At 39.4% G+C, this 23,156-nt stretch overlaps 1 protein-coding gene across 3 annotated transcripts; it reads right to left on the bottom strand.

Annotated features, from left to right (window-relative positions):
- Nucleotides 1-636: 636 nt before the first annotated feature.
- LOC146322708 (immunoglobulin-like domain-containing receptor 2) lies at nucleotides 637-22,959 on the bottom strand. Of its 3 annotated transcripts, XM_084724775.1 has the most exons (10): nucleotides 22,204-22,959; nucleotides 15,605-15,934; nucleotides 13,493-13,612; nucleotides 9,369-9,425; nucleotides 8,230-8,376; nucleotides 7,933-8,094; nucleotides 6,432-6,545; nucleotides 4,176-4,377; nucleotides 3,247-3,913; nucleotides 637-1,236 (listed from the first exon to the last, which is right to left on the bottom strand). In XM_084724775.1, exons 1-10 carry the CDS (start codon nucleotides 22,241-22,243, stop codon nucleotides 1,201-1,203), a joined length of 1,875 nt encoding a protein of 624 aa, XP_084580901.1. In that variant the 5' UTR covers nucleotides 22,244-22,959; the 3' UTR covers nucleotides 637-1,200. The 3 variants fall into 3 exon arrangements, with proteins under 3 accessions (XP_084580901.1, XP_084580904.1, XP_084580902.1); XM_084724778.1 differs by lacking the exon at nucleotides 6,432-6,545; XM_084724776.1 differs by lacking the exon at nucleotides 9,369-9,425.
- Between the last annotated feature and the right edge of the window lie 197 nt (nucleotides 22,960-23,156).

Below are 23,156 nucleotides of genomic sequence, written 5' to 3'. Positions count from 1 at the left end.
ACACAATAACAACTCAAACATTAGATCCTGTGACTGACAAAAGGTATTTTATATCAAAATCAATCTTTTCAAAACTGTTGAAATGCAATTAAATGCAAACCTGAAAACCAGTTCATCTGTTCTGAACAATGCCCCACTAGGGGGCCTGCCCCACAGTTTGAAAACCACTGTTCTAATCCAAGGAACCTCCATGAGGGGCTCACTGGTATACTTTCTATCTGGTAATGAGTCCTTGGCCGAGACAAAATTGAGAACCTCTGATCAAGAGGGCCCTTTATCATGTGGACAATGGCCCACCTTTGCAGCGTTTTTTCAAACATGGTAGCACCGGGCGGGGGCAGTTGGAGCAAAATGATATACATACATATATATATATATATATATATATATATATATATATATATATATATATATATATATATATATATATATATCATTTTATCCAGTCTGTGCAGATGGTGCAATTGAAACTGCTTGTGTGCAGAACGTGACTTAGGTGAAGGTGTGTCTTGTTTACTCTCCTGTATGAATGTGGTGTGTATTTCTTCCTCAAAAGACCACCCCCCTCCCTCTGAGAAATGAAAAAAATTCTATGACATGCATTCCTTAAAACTACTCAAGTAGGACAGAGAGGACTTCCTTAGAGTTTTCTTTATTTATAAAGTATCGAAGCAGTGCAATAAAACAAATTCAAGGTACAGTACGTACATACAGTACAAAGTCAACAACAGACAAACACAAATACAAAGTGAACCTGAGTGTTCTGAGTGAGAAGTACGAAGAAATTTAAGACTGTGGCGTCCTGCTTAGTATTACAAAAGATCATTCTGAAATTGGCAGATAACAATAATAATAATAATAATAATAATAATAACAGTAAAAACAACTTGGCACTGGTTACTCAAGTCATCAAATTCAACAAATAAAAACTGATGCACACAAACCCCATAAACAACATCTGACTGCACATGCATACCCAGATATTAATGTCCTGTGCTAACAGAGACGACTGCACATGCTGCTTAGTACACGCTAATGCCTCATGGTTTTCCTGCTGTTTTAGTTGGTGCAGTTATTTCAGTGAGGTGAGCCAGACTTCGTGTTGCTGACGGCAGCACAGTTAGCCTCTCCTGCGTAGCAACAGGACGGTTTAAACGAGTGGATTGGCAGCGCTGCGCGGGTCGAGGCTGGGAAACCTCGTCACACTATGAGAGAGTCCCTGCTCAGTGCAGTGCTCTGTTAAAGAAATACACCGAGAGCCACATGTTAGAGACTTTGCATTCATGCTCATGCAAGGTTAGTCCAGCCTCTAATTTTTATTACAATTCACAGAAATCATGCAGCTCCGGGCGTGTTAGTAGTAAAGATGTGATACTGGGAAAATCACATTTAGTGAGCCAGTTTGTAAGCATTTATAACACTGTGATGGGGACAGTTGCAAGCGTGGGCAGTTAGTCAGTATATATCTGAGGTAAATCATAAATGTTTGTTTGTAATTTTCTTTTACTCTTTGTAAATCTATGAAAAAATGTTAAGACAGCTAAATAAAATCATGTCAGAGCTAAATTATAATCATTCAGTGTTAAGACCATATATCTTGTATGTACATTGCAGGAGACAATCAGAATATGTACATTAATACTGTAAAACATTTTCAAATGTCTACATACAGAGCTGATGGTATTTTATTTTATTCATATTGTTAACAAATCCCATGAAAACAACAAAACCAACAACCGTTCTGACTTCTTTAAACCTATTTGTCCTACTGAAGATGTAAATCATCAAAAGTGTGTCAGATATTTAGTTGTTTTTTTTTTAAGTCATCTTGGGGCATTTGTATTAATTTAAGACACTGATGCTAATCTGATGGGTGCAATTACATAGTCAGAGTCTCAAAGTTGTATTTATCAGTCTCCTAAAACACCTGGGCACCGTAGTTTTCAGCGAACATGACTTAAACAGGAGTAAACAGTGCATTTGTTGGGGACTATATTCAGCTCTGGATTTGTGCACATTCGGTGGTTGGGTGGAGAGGCCTAGGCGCTGGGCCAGTCTTACTGGTAAAACATATATAAGTAGGCTAATATGAAGTGTAGCCCACCGACCTGAAAACATGAATGCATCACTGAATTTTAGTATTGAATGAGCAGATCTGATTCAGCTGAAACAAGTCAGGTACAGCTCTAATTTGCAGTGTACAAACTGTTTCTACATTTCTAGAAAAAAAACCTGCTGTATTAAGTTACTGTTAATGTGATCTCTATAAATAAACACCTGCATATGAATGCTAAATTATCGTCACATGACAGCTGATGGGTTTCAAGATTGCTTCTAATGGAAACTGAGCATTCCCAACTTTTGCGGCTTCATATTAAAAACTGTTGAAAGGTGAACTGACTTTTATTATGAAGTAGTCACATGAAATGCAATGTGTTTGTCATTGAGTTTAGCACTTCATCAAAAGTGCACCTACAAGAAAAGGCAATGGTAATTTTTGGCACTTTTTGATAGTGGATCAGTTTTAGTCATTGCAGGGTGAAATGTAACAGTCACAGTGAACTGTTAGACAACAACAGACTGAACACCAACCTCTTAGCCAGATAAACAACTCCTTTCACCATGTCTGGCTGTTGGAAGACTCATGCCGGGTGCAGCATAAAATCAGATCATAGCCCACAAAAGTTTGTTTTGCTGCCCCCAGAATTCTGTAACCTGTAGAACCAAACCATATTGGCTGTTTCAGGTGTCGCAAAATCAACCGAGGACTGAAAACTTTGAGATCGACACTTTAAGCTTGCCCCCTCTCTCTCTGACATGTATATTCTCTGTCTCTCTGTCATTTTCCAACTTGATACTGATGTGTATTTGTGTACTGGGAGGACTACTGATGTGGGATCACCCAAAAAACAAAACCTGCATGGCATGTGAAAAGGCACATGAGCCCACAAACAGACTAATGGGAGACCCTTTTAACTCTTACTGTAATTTAGAGAGCAATTATAGTCAATAATTATATAGTTTATAGACCATAATGGAGCTCTGTTGGTACAGAGGAATATGCGTCATCAGACTTTGGAAACACAGATGAATGAATTCATTATCTGTTCTGGATTTTTCATGGGATTTGTTGACAATAAGAATAACATAGAATATCTTACCCTGTGACTATTTAAAGGATTTAGAGGCTCTTTCCTGAAGAGCTGAAGAGGAAAGAAGTCCACGTTCCTGCTACAAGTAACTCACCAGGTTTCTGCTCCTGTCTCTGTCCTCTCTGCCCCCCTGCAGTGTGTGCGACGTCCCCTGGGGGGCGCGGGTGTAAGAGAAAGGCCTCATGGCTGGTTCAGTGGTCCTGTAACGTTCTGATCTGGGAGGTTCTACAGTGCGGTACCGGTCTGCGGCCGAGTCAGCCCTGCGGTACCGCTCTGCCTCCAGCTCAGAGTACGGAGGCAAAGGGTCATCCTCCTCTGGACGGTTGCTAGGTGACCGGCTGTAGTAACTATTGCTGCCCTTTCCTCTGGAGCTGCCTTTGGAGGGAGTGTCACTGTCCTCGTCTAGTCTCCCAGCACCTCTGTCTCCTCCCCGTCCCCTCGCCTTGCTCTCCAGAACGCTGCTGAGGAAGGCGTCGTCGTATCCGTTGCTTTGGGGCAGCCGAGACGGGCGGTCACTGTCCCACGTGTCCCTTCTCTTCTGCGGTAAAGGTGACGGGCTTCGGCGGCCCCATCCATCATCCTCATCTCTGTAAAAACGCCTGGGAGGACTGTAATCCCGCTCGTAGAGCCGGTCTGGAGGCTCAGGCCGACGACCGCGGGAGCCGAAAGACCGAGCGAAATCCTCCAACTCGTCCAGGGAGCCGGTGCGTCCTCTTCTGCTCAGTGTCTTTCTTTGCAGGTGCTCCGAGCGGCAGTTCCATCTACAGCAAAGAAAAACATGCAATTCAGCACAAAGTTTGAATTGAATGTATCATGAGTTGCTTTTTTATCATATGCATTCTTATCGATTGTTATTGTTAATGATTGATACTAATAACTGTGGGTTGGGGGCATGCCAGAAAAAAGTTTGGGAACCACTAACTTAAAGAATGAATGAATTATCTAAATAATAACAACAACAACAGTAATAATAATAATTTAATGGGAATTAAATGCATGCACTGAATAAGACTGTATTCTTACCGTCTGTCAAGCTCATCGTCTGATTGGTTGCCTCTGTCTCGTCTGAGCCTTCGACTCTGTGTAGGTGGAGCTGCTCTCAGTACTGACTGGTTGTCGAGGTCTGCGATGGGCGGCAGCGCCTTCATCTGGACTGTCTGATAGGTGTGTCTGAAGTCTGTATTCCCTCCATCATGAAGAGAGCTCAGCTCTGATAGGCTACTGGCTGTTGGGACACACACATCAGTGTAACCACATTTGCTGTTTTCACCATAAAATTTATTTGGAAAACTTTTTCAGGTAAGTTCAGGTAACTATACTTGTGAAATGATGCAATCAGACATTTTGGAGTGAGATTAAGTGTGCTGAAAGTACTATGTAGGGGTTTGGGATGTGAAGAACATGGTACAAACATCCTACTTACTGGTCTGAGGTGACTGCGACTGTGTAATTATGAGCACTGATTATAGCTGACTGCATATTACTGTATAGCATATACTCATGTATCACCTCAGACCTAAAACTACCATCACAACCAATTTAAAGGTGGAGTCTGAAGATATTTTGTTATTGTCAACAAATTCCAAGAAAGGACGAAAACCAATTTGATTCTACAACAGCTTCCAAAGCCTGATAAAACTCATTCCTCTGTGCCATAGGCCTATACTGATGTTGAAAACAACACATCAATGAAACACAATTTCACTCTTTGTCCTTGTATTTATATACATTTGAATGCTTTTCTTTGCCTGTGTAAAGAAAGTTAAATAAATGAATAAAGCTACTTTCCTTGCCTAAGATGGGTAAAGTGTTTTATTTCAGTGCTATAGCCATGGAAACTTTTGGAAACTATTAATCCACCACTGAAAATAGTCTCCAACAAATGAACCATTCACTCCTGTTTGAGTAATGCTTTCCAGAAACTACAAAATTCAATAAAAAAAAAAAAAAAAATCTATTTGTGACCTTCACCTTCTTACTTCAGTAGGAACTGATCAGGCTTTTGGCTGAGAGCCACGGAGAGGCTGAGGAAGTCAGAAAGTATTGAGGGAAGGACAAATAATTTGGTGTATTCATGAACTTTGACAGTAATAAGTATCCCCAGCTTCATCCTTTAAATGTGTTCAAGACAAAGCACTTCTGTCTAATGAACTGACACGTTAAACTGTAGTCATTGCTCTAAATGAATGTGCAAAAAGTACATAAATCTACAGCAACACCACAAAACTACCACACCAACTAACTATCACAGGTGAAATAAAACTGAAAATTAGTTGACTGAGTGGTAACATAATTTAAAAAATTTGTTTTGTACATAACCATGACACATACTGTGATTTAAGATTTTATCCATGTGTGCATGTGTGTGTCTGTGTATTTACATACTTCTTAAACCTGGGTTGCACCAACAAAGATTCATTTTTAAACCATTAAGTTTTGTTTTTATCAAAGGAGAAGTTGAAGAAGTCAGCTTCACTGAACCATCATTAATAGGCTAACTAGCCTAACTGAATCGTTAGCTGGCCAGAAAACAATCTAACTTTTTGTTAATTTTTAGATAGCTGTGAAACAATGTAACCTTTGTTTTTTTTTTTTTTAGCTAGCTAGCAAACAATGCTATACATTTACATTATTTTACTGAACAAACAATGTATAGACTCATATAACATAATCCCTTTTAATCATCACTTGTGACCCACTAGAACTGTGTGTATCTGCAGAGATTCTGCCTCTGACAACCCAAAATGTTGGTATTTGACACCTTGATGTGTTCACAACCAGCTCGGACAGATCCTACTGACTCTACCGTTAAAGAATACAGCTGAATAGCTGAAAGCTATTTTAATTTGGGTAAGTAAACATATCTATACTGATTAAAGTTCTGGTTTACATCTATATAATAGAATAACAGAAATAGAGATTACTTTGTAATTGCGTAACAGAGCTCTGCTTAACTTTAAATTTGCATTTACTTTGAATTTTAAATCTATATTTGCTCAACACCGATGAGAACTAATCTTAGATTAAATTAATCTTTTTTGGCACAACACAGTCCTAGTGTATTACTGATAAACAGGAACCTTACAAATGAAGCTTCCTTTTTGAGCTTGATATAGTTTTTCTCATCTCAGAATGGTCAGTTAGATGTTATGAAATGAATGTAAGGATTAGTGAAAACTAGCTCTAGTTAATTAACAAAAACCATGCACATAAACACAAAGACATGCAGTCACACAATCACACAGATTAAAGACACTGGCCTAATCTGTACAGGCTTACGTTTGAGTGCAGCCTTCTTGGCAGAGGGAAACTGAGCCAGCTCCTTCTCTATGTAGTACAGAACTTTCATTGAGTCCTGGTCTGGACTGGCTTTCAGTCGATAACCACTGCACACTGTGGATGTGGACACACACAGACGTACAGTACGGACACACACAGGGACAAAACCGTGCAAGGACACACATAAAAGTCCAACGCTCTCACAAAGCAGAAACTAACATCCATACTCATAGATGTGAAAGGTGGGGTGAGAAAGCTATTTAAATACAGCAGCCAGACAAACACACCCCTCCCTTCAGTGCTCCTTCAGAAGCTCTGTGTATTGCCAAAGAAATGGAAGTAAAAATTCAGCAATATGGCAGAATCCGGCACGTCTGCAGCCCAAAGTTACCGGTGGCCTCAATGAGGGAAAGTAACTATTTATTGCTATGAAAAATAAAAGCGTGGAGAGGATCGGGGCGCAGGTGAGGCACAGAGCTGACAGACAACTGCTGACAGCCAGGGAGCTCTAGGGGGAGAGAGCCGGGGACTAGCCGGGGTGGAGCTGAGGCTCAGAGATGACAGACGGCCACTAAGAGCTGGAAACTTTGAAGGAGAGAGCCAGGGACAGACAGGAGCTTTAGGAGGAAGAAACACCGTAGATTTTTTAGACATTTTGACCTCACTCGGCTCTTTACAGTAAGCTAATTAGTCTCCCTGTCCGAGAAATGTATTTCAAAGATACGTCATGAGGGTACAGACAAAAGGGGTGAAAGAAGAGAAACAGGAGGGACAAAACAGAAAGAACCAGCTTCTCTGGTGAGTGCAGTCACACAGCTCGTGCCTGCAGGCGAGTGCCCGCTAGCTGTTAGCATGTTGCTCATTAGCTTCTGACTGCCTGTTTGGGGTGAATAAACACACTCGTGTGTAACGCAAACAACTCCCAAAATGATCCATTGATCAAATGCACGTGACTAAAGCGAGGAGAATGTTTGCTTCGCTTTTGATGTGAACCGCGGCATTACAGTCAGTCTCGCTCCTCCCGCTGTCCTGTGCACGAGCACAAATGCCACCTGTTGCTGATTGGCTGACATAGTGTTGTGTGGCTTGGTTTACATCCCATTTACAGAGTCAGGGTTGTGTAGATTTTCCCAGCACACACACAGGTCACGGAGCTAGAAGACTGTGATGGGCTATTAACTGGATTTGATAAAAAAAAAAAAGTGCCATTCTCCCACTGTCTCTCTCCACTTCCTCTTATGCCTTAAGCTGTCCTGTAGCTTAAAGGCACAAAAGCCCCAAAAGTTTTTTTTAAAAAGTGAAGTGGATTAAAATAGCACATCCCACCATTAAGATTTAAATTTAAACATGCATGAGGCTAGCAGGCATCTCTGTCTACGGCTTCTCTGCAGGTTAGACTGGAGGGTAAGGGAGGGGTGACGGATGAAATGAGGGTTAGTTAAGTCAGTCACAGAGCTTTCTAGTATCTTCACTCCTTATGAAGTGTTTGATTAACACTCACCTCCAGCCAGGTTATTCTCCACCGAGGGGATAGAGGTGATATTAGGGGTCACATGGGATGAAGGGGCGAGAGGAACCACAGTAGGCACGCCGGGAATGTAGTAAGGATAGGCAGGGGCCTGAGCAGGCAGTGCACTGTTTGTCCTCCTCCCTGCTTCGTATACTGTACAGGAGAACAATAAAACGATAAACCTTCCATGCAGAGCGACTGCTGTCAAGGCGATAATGAGAACGCTCACAGAACCAATAGTAAATAAAGAATGTTTTTTTTAATGGAAGTGATGTTTGTGTTACTCACGGTGTTTCGGGCAGCAGCAGGTGTCAGGACAGCAGCAGCAGCGGACGTAGCAGCAGCAGGAGTGAGGACAACACTGGCACCAGCAGATCCCCATCAATAACAGGAACAAGATACTGCCCAGAACTACAGATCCCACAAACACCCACTCTGGAATACAGACACAAACACACACACACATTATTCCTTCTCTATTTGTATTGTATGTTACAAGGTCATCCAATAATTATCACAACTCATGGAGATCATTTGCTGCCTTTAGTTTTCTGACATTTATCCAGGAAGCTCTTAGCTGACTGACAGCAAGTACTGTAATCTAGAGCTGCAACAATGAATTGATTATTAATCGATTATTATATTAATTGCCAACTATTTTCATTATCGGTTTAAGAGTCAAAATTTTCTAATTCCATTTTAGTAAATGTGAGGATTTAGTTAATCTGTCTAAAATTAATTGATCATCTGGCCACTTGTATCTCTCATCCTGTTGGATGTCGTTGTTGCAGCTCGCTGTGTTCCCAGATCTCAGCAATTACTTAAGTGATGCTGTAAAATGTTAGAATAATAAATACAAACAACAGTAAAAACAACATACATCAGACACAAGTCATGATAAACCAGTTTTTTTTTTTTTTAAAAAAAAAACATCTGATGTTTCTGCATCCCCTTCAATGGTGTTTCCAGAGAGCACAGAGCATTAAAAAAGGAAACTTCAGGCAAACTCTAGGGAGCTGTGAGTGACTCTTATCCATCATCACATCTCAAAAGCATCCAGACTCTAACAACACACTTCCTCAGGGTGTGCCGAAGAGCAAAATACACTCAAAACCGCTTGTTGAGTCAACATATATCCTCTATGGAATTCAAATCACGAGCAGAGCAAAGGATAAGAGCTGTATGAATTTGTTCTTTATGTAGCTTTAGTAACTGACTTTGTGTAATTTCAGGTTGGGTTAGACACGCTTTTTTATACATTTTCCTCATTTTGTCTGTAACAAATGTCAGATGAAAGTGCAGTGTGAGGAATGTACGTGTTAGTCAAAGAGAGTTGTGATTCGCCAGTGAGAATCAGACATTAAGAGGCATTAAGGAAGCTAGAGGATGCCATGCAGTGAGACAGACATGCAGGTGAGGAGCCGTACCTGGCATAACCTCCACTTCAAACTCAGGTAGGAGATCGTCCTGTGGACCTGTCCTGCCTGCAGAGAGAGGGAGAGCACAGGTGAAGGCCGGCAGAGGAAGCAAGAAGCGAGAGTAAAAAAGGTTTGGCAAATAAGAAAATTTGGTAGCAGAGTGGCTGATTAATGGTCATGCAATGGTCATCACAATCAGCAAATGTACAGCAATGAAGCCATAATGTCCCCCGATTCATGTAGAAATAAATGTACATGTCCGCAAAAAATGCCACGCGCAGCCTGCCATCGACAGGAATATATATACATGAATATAACGTAACAAGACGGAAATCACGTAAAAGAAATAACAAGACGAAAACAATGTAACGACAAAAATGAAGCAAAAGATGACAACAGCACAAAAAGAGGAAATCGACCTAAAGGATGTAACTAGATAAAAAATTAGTAAAAGACATGGAATGAAAATGACAAAAGATGTAACAAGACAAAATTAGCATAACAAGTAAAAAGATGTTACAAGATCGAACAAGAAAAAAATGTTGTCAAAGATGCAACAAGACATTGACATAACAAAAGGAAAGTGCTATAAAAGATGTAAGAAGCAGAAAATGACAAAAAAGACGTAACAAGACAAAACTCATGTAAAAGACGTAATGAAAAAAATGTCAAATATGTGAAAGATGTAACAGGATATAACAAGATGAAAACGATGCAGGAGACGTAACAAGACAAAGCAGACAGAGACGGAGGCTCGACTGAGGAGAAAAGGTGCGGCTCAGTCAGTTTTGCACAGAAATAGCTGTTAGAAATGTCTTTTAGAGGGTTACTTTTTAATTTATACTTTGAGTACATTTCAGACACTGTACTTTTTCACTTTTATGTGAGTAAAGAAGCGGAATTAGTACTTCTTCTTTTACCAGAGTATTTTTTTACACAAGTGTCTGTACTTCCACATGAGTACAAAACATGTGTACTTCTGCCACCTCTGGATCTCTCAGCTCATTTTCATTTCAACAGTGGACCAATAATTTTTTCTTCACTTTATTAGTTTTCACAATTGGAAAAGAAATATTATATACAAAAGTCCAGGACAAAACGAAGCACCTTTGTAATCCCACATTAGAATTTAACATTTTGCTGGACTCTTCTAAATTTAGTTAAAACTTTTCAAAATAATATCCCTACTTATAAGATGACGATCCTCTATTAAAAGTAAACAGTCACAAACTTGGAATTTTAGCAGGTTAATTAATTGAAATCACAATGATATATTTTCTTTTCTTTATTTATTTTATTTATAAATAAATACCACCAATTGAATAGGCCTGTACTAAACTAATATGGTGGGCACAGTTAACAACATTTTAATTGCTAAAACATTAGCATGTTAACATGGTCAGTGTGAGCATGTTAGCATGCTGATATTAGCATTAAGCTCGACACGCTCCTATACCTATGTATAGCCTCATGTTGGCATGGCTGTTATCACATAAACTACACTGATATGTTTAGAGTTCATGCTACTAAAATATGATGCCACAGAGTTTCTTGGAACGAGTTTGAAACACGCTAACCTATGAATATGAATATAAGTCATGCAAGTCAGAGTTCAGAGTTCAAAACACACTCTGAATCTAATTTTAGCAGAAGGTCAGCAGTACTATATTTCTGTAATGAGGTGCACAGCACACATGTGCCTCTCTGGTGGCGTTAAAACTGCACACAAATGAATGAATGTAGGTACATACACACACATGCTAAATGTATATGAGGTGCCAAGAGAGACAGTGTGTGAGGACAAAGAGGGGGTTTGGGGAAACTAGGGCACGTAACAGTTCTGGGACAACAGTTTACCGTGGGAGCTCATCAACAAAAAAAAAGAAGACCATTCAAGCTGTGTGGTTGTGAAGCAGACAGTGCCTCTTTTGTGCTTCAGACACAACATAAAGAGGTCTAAAAACAGGAAATTTAAGACAGCTAGAAAACTGTAAAATACAGAAAAATAAAGGGACTGCAACAGGTGTGCTGAGACTGAGACTGAACTGCAGGTGTTTTTAGTGTGTGCTTATAATGAGGTGTTTAAGGACTGTGATTACAGTTAAAACCAGTCAGTCTGATCTGTCTGACTGCAGGAACAGACTAACACCCACTGATAGTCAGGCTCCAGAGTCTGCTGAGTAGACTGTTACTATGGAGGGAAGAAAAACCAGGGTACCCTTCCCCACCTGATACAGTAATGTCAGTTCCTTGGCCTGGCATACTCATCTACATACCATGAAGCTCAGTAATGCTGAGTAACCTGAGAGAGCCGAGGAGTTATGCAGCTCTGAGAAGGAGGCAGGCAGTGAAAGATGCAGAGCAATGGAGGAGTACATGAGAAGATTTTGCAAGCAAAAGGGAGAATAAAGGGAGTGAATGCCAGAGAACGAAAAATCAGACCACAGATTAGGGAAAGAGCAAGAAAAGACACATCACAAACTTTTTGCTTTAAGGAATACCTCAGCATTTTTGGGAAATAGTTTACTGCTCTCTGAGAGTTAGGTGAGAAAATCGACACTGCTGTCATGCCTGTATGGCAAATACGGAGCTACAGTCAGCAGCCAGGTAGCTTAGCTAAGCATAAAGACAGGAAGAAAAGGGAAACAGCTAGCTAACAGGTCATAGAGTACTGAAGGGATGTATTTTTGGGAATCATTCTGGTTCCCTAAAAGCTAATGTTTTTTTTGGAATAGCACAGAAAATAAGCTCTGTGATAAACAAAAGTTTGTGACGCTTTCACTTTTTGTTTAGCAACATAATCTTCACAAATGAACACCTATATTTAAGGCAACATGAACAAGTAAGGTATTAATTAGGGGTATAAATCACAAGTTGGATCACAATAAAATCAACCCAAATGAATGTTACAGCCCAAGTATTTACTGATGTGTTTTATGTCGTAGAACAAAACTTGTAACTACCCTCAGCTTGCATTATTTCAGGTGTGTCACCAAAAACCCATTCAAAGAATCCACTGACTTCAAGACAAAGTAACTGGGGTTGTTAATATGCTAACTCATTTCTGGGTTTTAGGACTCATTCCTGCAGCACTCTGTTATGTTTTACCCAAAACATACTTGACAAAAAAGATTAATAATATATAAACATATCTTCTCAGAGACAGGGTTGATGGAACATCCAGCAGCTGGTTAATAAAGCTTAGCATAAAATCTGGAAGACGGGGGGACAGCTAGCTAAAACACAACTTTCTTTGTTTCAAATTCCATCTTCTTCATGGCAAAAAATCTCGCACCGAAACCCAGTGTAGTCTTGTTATTCTCACTCGTTTAATCTGCACCTCTTCTCTATCGTGAGCTGATTATAATCAGATTAACGCTCTGTGGAGGAAGGCCGCATGAATGAGCAGATGTTAAGACTACAAGCACGTCAGGATAGTTGCATATAAAAGAAGAAAACTATTTTGTGTAACTTTCAGACCACACTGTTTTGAGAGTTTAGCCTCCTTCTGCCATCTTTCAACATCCCTCTCTTTATGTCTATACCAGCAGCTACCCTCAACATGCTCCAGACAAAAGCATGTTGCCATGGTAGCAGCTCAAGGAGTGTCTTTGGCAACAACCATGTCCACAATTTCTCTCACCGAATGCACACGCTACTTAAAGTTTCATTGACAGAAGGTGGTGAATCTCTGACCTTTGGTACTGAAATTTTAGCTGTTGAGCTGTTTAGCATTGAGGAGCCTTGTATAATTATTAATCAGCGACTAAAACTCTCCAAACCGTTGCACAGCTGAATATATGATCCCTTACAGTTTGTGAAGCTGTTCGACCCTGACATAGGATCTAAGTGACTTAAGTAAAGTACAGCTCAGCCAAGTCCAAGTCAGCCCCTTAAAGTGAGTGGTTGGCTAAATTGTGTAAAGAGGCAAACACCATTCAGCTGTCTCCATGGGAGCTGTTGTACAGACACTGGAATTCAAAGCAACAAAGGCACTATTCCTTAAAAGTTTACCAACATAAAGAAAGAAACTTGACCGAGCTCAATGTGAAACCAAACAAACAAACAAGCCAGACCATGATCGGGCTTAAAGGTAGGGTTGAGTCTTCACTTTGATGAAAATGTAAGCATACCGAGCACCAGTAACTCCATCTGAGCCTCATTCTTCCCCTCCAGATCATCGGCAATGACGACTTTACAGAAGTACACTCCACTGTCGCCCCACTGCAGCTCCCCGATACGCAGGTCTGCCTCTGCACAGAGATGGGAAACACAGTTATATGTGCTGCAAGAGGTAACAGGTCAAACATTTTGCCAACTCTGTCAAATCCGTTATGCTCAATTTCAATCAATCACACACAGCAAAAACACATAGTTTGATTTTTTTCCCTAGATTTGTGTATAAAAAGGAATTAATGCTGGTATTTTTTGACTGCAGGTTATTTTGATGTCATTTATTACTGTTGCCTTTAAGGTATCGAGTACAGATACCTCCCCATAATGTTCACAAAGCAGATCAATGTCCAATTGTTGCCGTTGATGACAAATTAACCATAATGACATGGTTCCTAACACTCTTAATTAAAAGTATGAACACTAAGGCTGGGTTTTGTTTCAATATTTTCCATACTCATGATGATATGAAACCTGAAGTTCGGTACCAATGCCAAAGTGATACTTTTTAATAAATATTTCAGTAACATGTTTTTCTACTTTTTTCCATTTAACATTTAACAAGAAAACAAATGTCTAAAATATTAAAAGTTGCTGACACACAACCACCTGTACAAGAGTTTTGCCTAAATGAAACAGTCACAAGTGGCAAAATTTTAATTTATCAGAATCAGAAATGACTGATCAAAGGCAGTTGATGCCAGCTTTCTTTCATACTTGACAAATATCAGCACTTCGCACCACGGACACAAGCAATGTCTGATACAGTCTTAAGTCTCGTAACTCAACGCTCTCTGTGGAACTTTGTTCAACTTTGTCCTTTCCTGTCTCCTGTACTTAAGTATCCTATGTGCTTGGCTTGTTAAAAATAAAACATAGAGTTGGTTAAAAGATGTTGCCTGGGGATCTGTACAAATAACATAGTCACTTCTTAAAATAGCTTATGTTAGCAAAAAAGTTAAGTAAAAGTTAATTAGCTAGCAAATAATTGATGTAGATTAGCTAGGCAGTTAGCTAATGTTTTGCTAGTAACATTAGCAAAATGATGTAAGTACCTAGCTAAAAAATTGTTAGCTGTTTCATGTTGCTAGTAACATTAGCAAAATGATGTAAGTAGCTAACCTAAAGATCGCAAGTTGACTGATGTTGCTAGCAACATTAGCAAAATGATGTAAGCAGCTAGCTGAAGATTGTTTCGTTGATTGGTGTTGCTAGCAACATTAGCAAAATGATGTGAGTAGCTAGCTAAAAAAAGTTTAGCTGACTGATGTTGCTACTAACAATGGCAAAATAATGTAAGAAGCTAGCTGAAGATAGTTAGCTGATTGATGTTACTGGCAACATTAGCAAAATGAAGTAAGTAGTTAGCTGAAGATTATTAGCTGATAAATGTTGCTTGATTGATGTAGACCAGATAGCTAGTTAGATAGCATTTCACCTAACTTAAAGTGTGACTGTACTGTGTATGTCTTAACAATCTTCAAAATTTGTTTTTCTTTCCACATAGACGAGCCAAGCACACAGTGTATCTAAATACAGGAAGGAAACATGAAAGCTTCATCTGCTATCGGAGCACAGAGCAAAAATGGGCAGGATTTTTTAGCAAATGCACAGTTTTTGTGAAGCCAAGATGAAGCTAAACACATGGTGTTTGCATGTGGAAAACAAGAAGAATGCTATTAAAACAGAACTAAGGGATTACCTCCATAGATTCATTTATCATGTCAGTGAGCCTTTGTTTTTTTACTGTATTAAATGACAACAGGAGGGCACTGTTGGACGTCCCATGTTCCACTGACACATTTGGATAGAAGACAGGTGTTTTGTCTTGATAAGGGTTGAGGTTTAACAAGGAGTCACACATGAATAGAAATGAGAGCAGGGGGTTGTGATAGTGTGTGTGTTGTGCTTTACTCGATTGTGAGACAAAAACAAAAGAGGTTTATTTAGAGAACAGGAAACACAAAACACAGTCAGCTCTGATTCCTGTCTGCAAACAGCTGCAGCGAATCGTTGTCCTTAATTTAACATAGGACATAATTTTCATAGAGGATAAAAAATGATGGCATTACTGTTTATGATGGCGATGTCTCTGCCTTTGTAGTGCTCGGCCAGGGTCATGGAGGCTCCCTGCGCCGAGGCCACAACCCGAACTGTGCGGCTGGAGTCGGAGCACTCCAGGTGGGACGTGGCACCCAGCTCAGAGACCTGGACGCCCAGACTCTCTGATAGGGTGAAGGAGTCTTTTGTGCGGTCTCTGCAGTAGGACTTGTACCACCACTGCACCACTGGGGTCTGAGTGGAGGCCGTCTGGAACTGACACGGGAGGACCACGGACTGGAAGAGCATCGCAAACCGCTGGTTCTCCCGCACTGTGACATGCACGCCATCACACACGCACACTGAGACAAACAAACCACAGAGAAAGAAAGTGGGAATACGTAAAGCTTAACATTTCACTTCTTAAAGAAAAACAGCATATGCACATTTTTGTCTGACACCTGCACATATGATTTGCCTGTTCAGAGGGTCATGCAAATGTTACTCTTAGATAAAAATGTGTGCAGCAAACTTCAAACACAGCACAAATGCAGCACTGAGAAATACCAGGCAGCTTCACCCACCAAATCCACTATAATCAAAACCAGGCACCTTCACAGAGACTTAATTCACTCATTGTACACCACAGTATCACTCCCAGTATGACAATTCATGTGAAAACACTGACTTCAGGGTTGCAGCTAATTATTTTTAAATAAATTCAACCAGCTGTTTACTAAAGATAATCCACAACCCTTGTAGGAACTACTTTCTTAATACCAAATAAGTAAAGTAGACATCTGTATGGATGATATCTTCAATAGTCATCAACTTACACCAGAAAAAAAAATAGATGGATAAATAGTACTAGAGGCCAGAAGACAAATTTGTATTTTTGATTTTCCCTTTAAGTGAAAAAGTTAAAAACCCATTATTTCAACCATAACCGGGCTGACAGCCCAACAATAAATCCCTTAAAATAATTTGGAATATGGTGTTTATGTGTTTTATTATTTCTCACCATCGCAGTCACTATGGTTCAAAAACCTGGATCAGGTGTTTAAATGCCACAGTCTCCTGGTCTCTGTGAAAATACTCCAGGTAGACTATCCAGGTTTCTTAAAACCAGGATATGGGCTGTGTCCAGAAGCCCTCACTACAGTTCACTATATAGTGAATTCACCATTTTGTAGTGCTGTCTGACTGTATAGTGAGAATTATTATACCCGACATAGTGGACCCAAATAAAAATGCATTGTAAAAAGTAATGTATAACCAACGGTCACTAACCAAGCAATAAATACCATCATGCATTGCACTCAAAGAAAAATGACAGCAATGACATAATTAATGGAGAATAGGAAATGACCCATGTAGTGTCTGAAAATGTTTCTCTTTATTATATAGTGACCTCACTACGCTGTAAAAAAACAGTTAAGACAACTCAATCGATTTTTGAGTTTTGCGCCAAACTCAGACTCTTAAATTTTGAAATAACCTTTAAAAAGTATTGCCAACCTACAATCTTTAGTTGAGCTAATTTACTTTTCTTCTTTAGATAAACTTGAATCTTTGAGTTTTAGAATAAAAAAATAATGTGTTTCATAAATTGGTCGCAGTGAGTTGTGAATATTATTTGTCATTTTTTAGCTGGTAAAATTAAATTGTTTTGAAAATTTAATAAATATTAAAAGTTTAACCATCATTCACTTGTACTTCAATTCATTTACTCAATCGTCTTTAAATGCAGTTTTCGGGGTTTATCAAGTACATGTGATGTCATTTCCAGTCGAACTTCTGACATCTGAGGTAAATGGAACGCACCATTATCCAGGTTTCTGAAAGTGGGAAAAGCTTTTTATATGCACAAAACATAACCTGGATACTACTATGCACGTAAACACACACAGAAAAATGTAGGAAAATAGAGAAAAATGCTCAGTGTAATTTCCTCAAGCTCAAGGTGACACCGTCAAATGTCTTGTTTTGTCCAACAAACCAAGAGATGTTCAGTTTACTATCAAATAGAACCAAAATAGCAGCAAGTCTCGTTAAACTGGCATCTGAGAGCAGACAAAAACAGTTTAAAGACAGGAAAAGGAAGCAGATAACATCTTGATCACAGAAGAAACAGCTGTGCTTCTTCTTTGTCTGTGTGGATGATGATTCATGAGTGTGGATGATTACATTACACCTGGGAAATTTTGCATCATATCCAAGCAAGAGCAAAGGCCGGGAACAGAGATTAGCTGTGTGTAGGGGGTTCCTCTGAGGTCAGAAAGGTTAAATTCCAGTGTGTGTTGTGGGGAGAGGCAGGGAGGCCTGTGGAGAGGCAGGGGGTTGTCATCACACAGGGAGGGAATGGAGATCTCAGACGCTCGTGGGTGCTTTCTGCACTCATATTAGGTCTAGGTGGGGCAGGAACTCACTCTAAACATTCCCCAGAAGACAGGAAATCAAAACAAAAGCAAGTCACCAGGCTGCAGCTCCTTAGCACTGTTTACAGCATTTATCTGAAATGGACGCTTAAATGGAAGCTTATTTCTCAGTGTCTCCGAGATGTCTTTATATGTTGTGTTTTATACAACTAAAAGCCCAAATCTCAAAGGTTTTTGTTGACAATGAGGTGTTGAAGTACCAATACTTTTTTGTTTAAAATAACATTCATTCATTTTCTGTAACCGCTTATTCTGTAAGGGTCGCGGGGGGCTGGAGCCTATCCCAGCTGACATTGGGTGAGAGGCGGGGTTCACCCTGGACAAGTCACCAGTTCATCGCAGGGCTGACACACAGAGACAGACAACCACTCACACTCATATTCACACCTACGGGCAATTTAGAGTCACCAGTTAACCTAGCATGCATGTCTTTGGACTGTGGGAGGAAGCCGGAGAACCCAGGGAGAACCCACGCAGACACGAGGAGAACATGTGAACTCCGATGGTTTGTCATATTATCATTATTGTGAAAACAAACAATCATAACTGATCTTAACGTGTATTTCAGATACATCATATATCATCGTATTTGTTTTCTTCTAACTATTTCAAAAGAGTCTCAGAAGAGTTTTATCTTTTAAACAATGCAAGCTGGGAAGTCTGCTAATATTCTGAATAGGGCTGGGCAATATAATGATATTTTATTGTATTGTGATATGACACTAGATATCATGATAGATTTTGGATATCGTTATATCGTGATATGTCAGAAGTGTTGTCTTTTCCTGGTTTTAAAGGCTGCATTACAGTTAAGTGATGTCATTTTGAGAATTTACCAGACTGGTCTCATATTTGTTTTTACTCACTTAGACATTATATCCACATTAGTGATGATTATTTATAAAATAACCTCACATTTTGTGAAAGCACAAATAGTAATCCCTGTAATATTGCTGCAATATAATACAACAAACCCTCAGCCACTTCCACCCCTTGGAGTACACAACACATCATCAGTCACAACTTACACGATCAATAATTATCGATATCGACCGATATGAAACCGATAGGTTTTTCGGCTATATTGCCCAGGTCTAATTCTGAACATGTTTTATTTAATGGTTTGATTTAACATTTTAGGCCCCAGTCTGACAGGGTACATTTTTGGCAGTAGTTTTCTACATGCAAGAGGTATTTTGCACACCGTTAATGCAGCCCAGGTGCTTTGGACTCTTGAAGCACCTCGTGTTTTTACAGGAGCGTCCTGAACACCTCCAGATGAAAAAACATCAACTCAGAACAGAAAAGCACCTGAAATAATTTGTGTTTTTTATATGCCCAGTCAGTTTATTAATTCACCACCACCAGTTTACAGATGCTTGGAAGTAAAAATCATGGAAGACAAAGTAGTGGTGTCTGTTGCTGGATGTCCAGAGCTGTGTGATTTTATCAACCAAGCTTTGAACAGAAAACAGCTGCCTAGAGGCAGGTACTTGAGATTTCTGGTAAGTTGTTTTTCACTAAGGACAGCTGATTCGGTGGTTGCCTAGAAACAGCTTCAACGAAAAAGGTAGCAACTTATGTTTTTCAACCTGGCCTTACAGTATATTCATTCAATTCATCGTTTCAAGTCAAAAGACTTTGATGTTAAACAAACTCATGTTTGAAAGCATGCAGAAAATTGAGCATCTTTTTTATATTAGTCTATATAAGTTTAAAACTCTGGTATGGTGGCAAATCCTGTTTTTCAATTATATAAAACCTACAAAAGCAGCAAATCTTTACATTTGAGAGGCTGGAACCAGAGAATGACTTTCATTTTCACTTGAGAAATTACTGAAATTAGAAACTAATAATAATCAAAACTGCTGCTAATTGTTTCAAGTCTGAGTCTGGTTAGATGAGCACCCTGATGACAAACTACACTTTATCTTATCACATTCCTCAGTACAGTGATGGTGGTGATTAAGACAAATGAGTTTAACGGGATAAGAGAACAAGAGGATGGCTGACCGAGCTCCTAAATTCCTCCCACGGAGGAGCTCTGCTCTTCCCATTGTTTCTTTTTTTCATGGACCAGTCCATTGTTAGGGCTGTGTTGAAAAATCCCCCCTCCCTCCTCTCTTCTGTCCCACTTGAGGAGCTGAGAGGGGGAGGAGGTCACAGACTCCCAGCCAATGGGAGTGTCTGGCCTCGTCCAGCTGGGTGTGAACAGACCAATTAACTGCGAGAGATTTAAACCAAACCGTTACTCTCTGAACGCCGTCAGTCTGAGGTGAGAGGAGGTTCGGATAAACAAACACAGAAACTGCTGGATGCATCATCGACACGTCTCAGAGTTACTGTTAACTATTGTTTATAAGGAGTCTAGATCAGGTGTGACTCACTGTAGGTTAATGAACAGGTTACAGAGGCTGCAGACAGTCTCCTCCTCCACCTGCCAGCACAGACTAGAGGCCTCATTTCAAGATTACCTTATAAAACAGTGTGTGGTCATGAATGTGTTCCAGGTCAGAGCTCTGCTGAAAGGAAGCGGCATGTTTCCTGAACACGGCCAGACTTTTCCTCTCCAAAGCTCTTACATTTCCTGCTTTTGCTGCGTTGAGCATTCCTTCACATTGACTCATTAGCTCAACAAAACAACACTGATAAGACTGAATATAGTCTCCATGTCTGATAAAGAATTTCAATGCAATATTTGCAGCAACACTAAAAGTCTGTGATAAGTGAAGTGAGCTGTTTCACAGATGTTCTTTCACGGGTACATTTTCAGCCCCCTGGAGGCCCGATGAGCACTTTGGAGTCACTAAATGTCATTTTAAAGGTGAATTGGACTGAAATAGTGTTTACTTTAACTTTTGATCAACGTACTGTAATAAAAAAAGTTGAGAAAACTCTTAATTTCAAAGTCACTGTCTTCACAAAACTCAGACTCTTATGTTGAAGATTCTTGTTTTTAAACAATGCATTCACATAAGGATCATGGCTGCCTCACGTATCCTGAGTCCATTTGAAGTAATGGTTGGGTACATGCTTACAAATTAACATGACAAATATACAAATGCAAACATGTGGTTAAAAAGTAAATATATCTCCAGCCTTTAATTTTGACATAAACTAAAAGAATGTTTTGCCAACCTATAATCTTTAGTTGAGATAATTTACTTTTCTACTTAGAAAAACTTGAGTATTCACATTTTGTAACCAAATATTTTGCATTTCAAAAACTGAGAAAAAAGTGAAAAGCATATAATGGTTAATTACGTAATGTTTTCAACTGTAACCATTTAATTCTTAAGCACCTAAATAATGACTAATCAGGTTAACAGCTCAATGTATGTAATTTTTGAAATCCACATTTTTTGGGGTTTCTAAAACTCAAAGGATTCAAGTTTATCTGAACAGAAAAAAGTTAATTATCTCAACATTGCACATTATAGGTCAGCGAAACTTATTTTTTTAAAGCTTATTTCAAAACTTTCAAAGTCTGACTTCTAAAACTCAAAACTCTTTCCAGTTGACTCATTTTTTACCCTGCAATTCATTCTTGATTAATCGACTGTATAAAATGGTAAATAAATACACTGAATGCATTTCACACTGACACACTGACAAACATTGATTTGTTTGGGAGTTTTGCTTGAAAATGACTAAAATAATGACCTGATTCTCAAAACAGTTGCAGCTTAATTAAGTGACATGACTTGATCGATTAATCGACTGATCTTTGCAGTTCTTTTGTACCTTGAAAGCACAGCTCCACCATTAAACATTATACCTCAAAATGTACAATTATCCTTTTAATGTAGTTAACTTTAGTGGTATAGGCCTGTAACAGCAAAGCTATAAGCCCTTAGAGAACATTATTATCATATCTGAGGAGCTAAAGTATAATATAAAGTACAAAGACAACGCTGAATACCAGACACAATAAATCCTTAAGAGATTATTAAGGTTGTCCCATATTCCCTATAATATGTTATTAACTGGTACAAACGGTGGAAACCATCATTATAACGACGCATCCATCTCGATTAATTCACCCAAATAAAATGTGCAACAGCAGCCTTTTACTCTTAACAGACAGGTCTGTACCGCATTAAGTTTATGAGATCAACCTGTTGCTTTGCTGTCGACCAGATGACACATTTTTCCTACAGAAATCATATTTTAGTGACGAGAATATGTCCTACCCGATGCTCCCAGTAAAATAGCCAGCCGGTAAAAGTTCATTATACAGTCCGTTTTATGATAAAGTGCAGTTTATCCGCATGTTGGTGGGAGTTTGTCGGTGTCCGCTAACTGCTGCCGCTAACAGGACTGACTGCACGGACTAACGGGACTGTACCACTTCATCCACACGGAGGTGAGTCCCAGCACAAACACGGCTCCTAAACATTCACACCTCCTCTAATAACCTTCCTTTAATTAAAACACAAAGTTAATTGAGATGTTTGTTTTTTTTTTTTTATTTATCTCCCGAAGTATTTTTTTTCCCTGCAGCGGCTGTAGCAGCGGACGGTACCGTCCATAGTAGAGGGGTCTGCTCGGTGTAAAGGTGGAGGAGGGAGGAGGGGGGCAGGTCCATGATAAAATCAGGTCAAACTTGGCTCTGAGTTTTGAGGAATTTTAATGCATGCAAGAGGCAACATTTGACCCATTTTTTTTTTATTAAATTGAACTCGATTTGATTCTGCTCCATATTGTAACATAAAACAAACAAAAAACTGTACACAAAAAGTTATAAAAGTTACAAACGATCATTTTAAAGGTCCAGTGTGTAAGATTTGCACAAAGTATATTTTTATGGGATATAATCACCTTTAAATAAGTATTGTGTTTTTGTTACTTTAGAATGAGCCGTTTATATCTACAGAGGTTGTGGGTTCTCTTTCACAGAGGCTGCCATGTAGAATCACCAAGTTTCTACAGAAGCCCAGAAGGAACAAACCAAACCAAAAAATGGGTCGTAATAGGGCCTTTCAGATGTTTCACGAGTTTTACTGCCACTGTAGGGTCTCCTACTCAATTGGAAGAGAAGGGTGAGACAAGGTCTTTGTAATCTGCAGGCTCATCACTAGATGCCACTAAATCCTACACACTGATCCTTCAAGTAAAGATACAATTAATTATAAACCAGCATTTA

The sequence above is a fragment of the Lutjanus erythropterus genome, chromosome 8 (genome assembly GCF_056507025.1).
Source record: "Lutjanus erythropterus isolate fLutEry1 chromosome 8, fLutEry1.hap2, whole genome shotgun sequence".
Lineage (NCBI taxonomy): Eukaryota > Metazoa > Chordata > Actinopteri > Lutjaniformes > Lutjanidae > Lutjanus > Lutjanus erythropterus.
Note: the sequence above shows the minus strand (reverse complement) of the source record. Positions and strands in the feature narration are given on the sequence as shown.

Bases quoted from the DNA above. Each gene is read 5' to 3' on its own strand.
- LOC146322708 (XM_084724775.1), bottom strand. From the start codon at position 22,243: ATGAACTTTTACCGGCTGGCTATTTTACTGGGAGCATCGG. The intron at 13,613-15,604 runs GTAATGCCATCA...ATCTCTGTGCAG, and splicing joins AGACATCGCCATCATAAACA to AGGCAGACCTGCGTATCGGG. The intron at 8,377-9,368 runs GTACGGCTCCTC...TCTGTATTCCAG, and splicing joins TGAAGTGGAGGTTATGCCAG to AGTGGGTGTTTGTGGGATCT.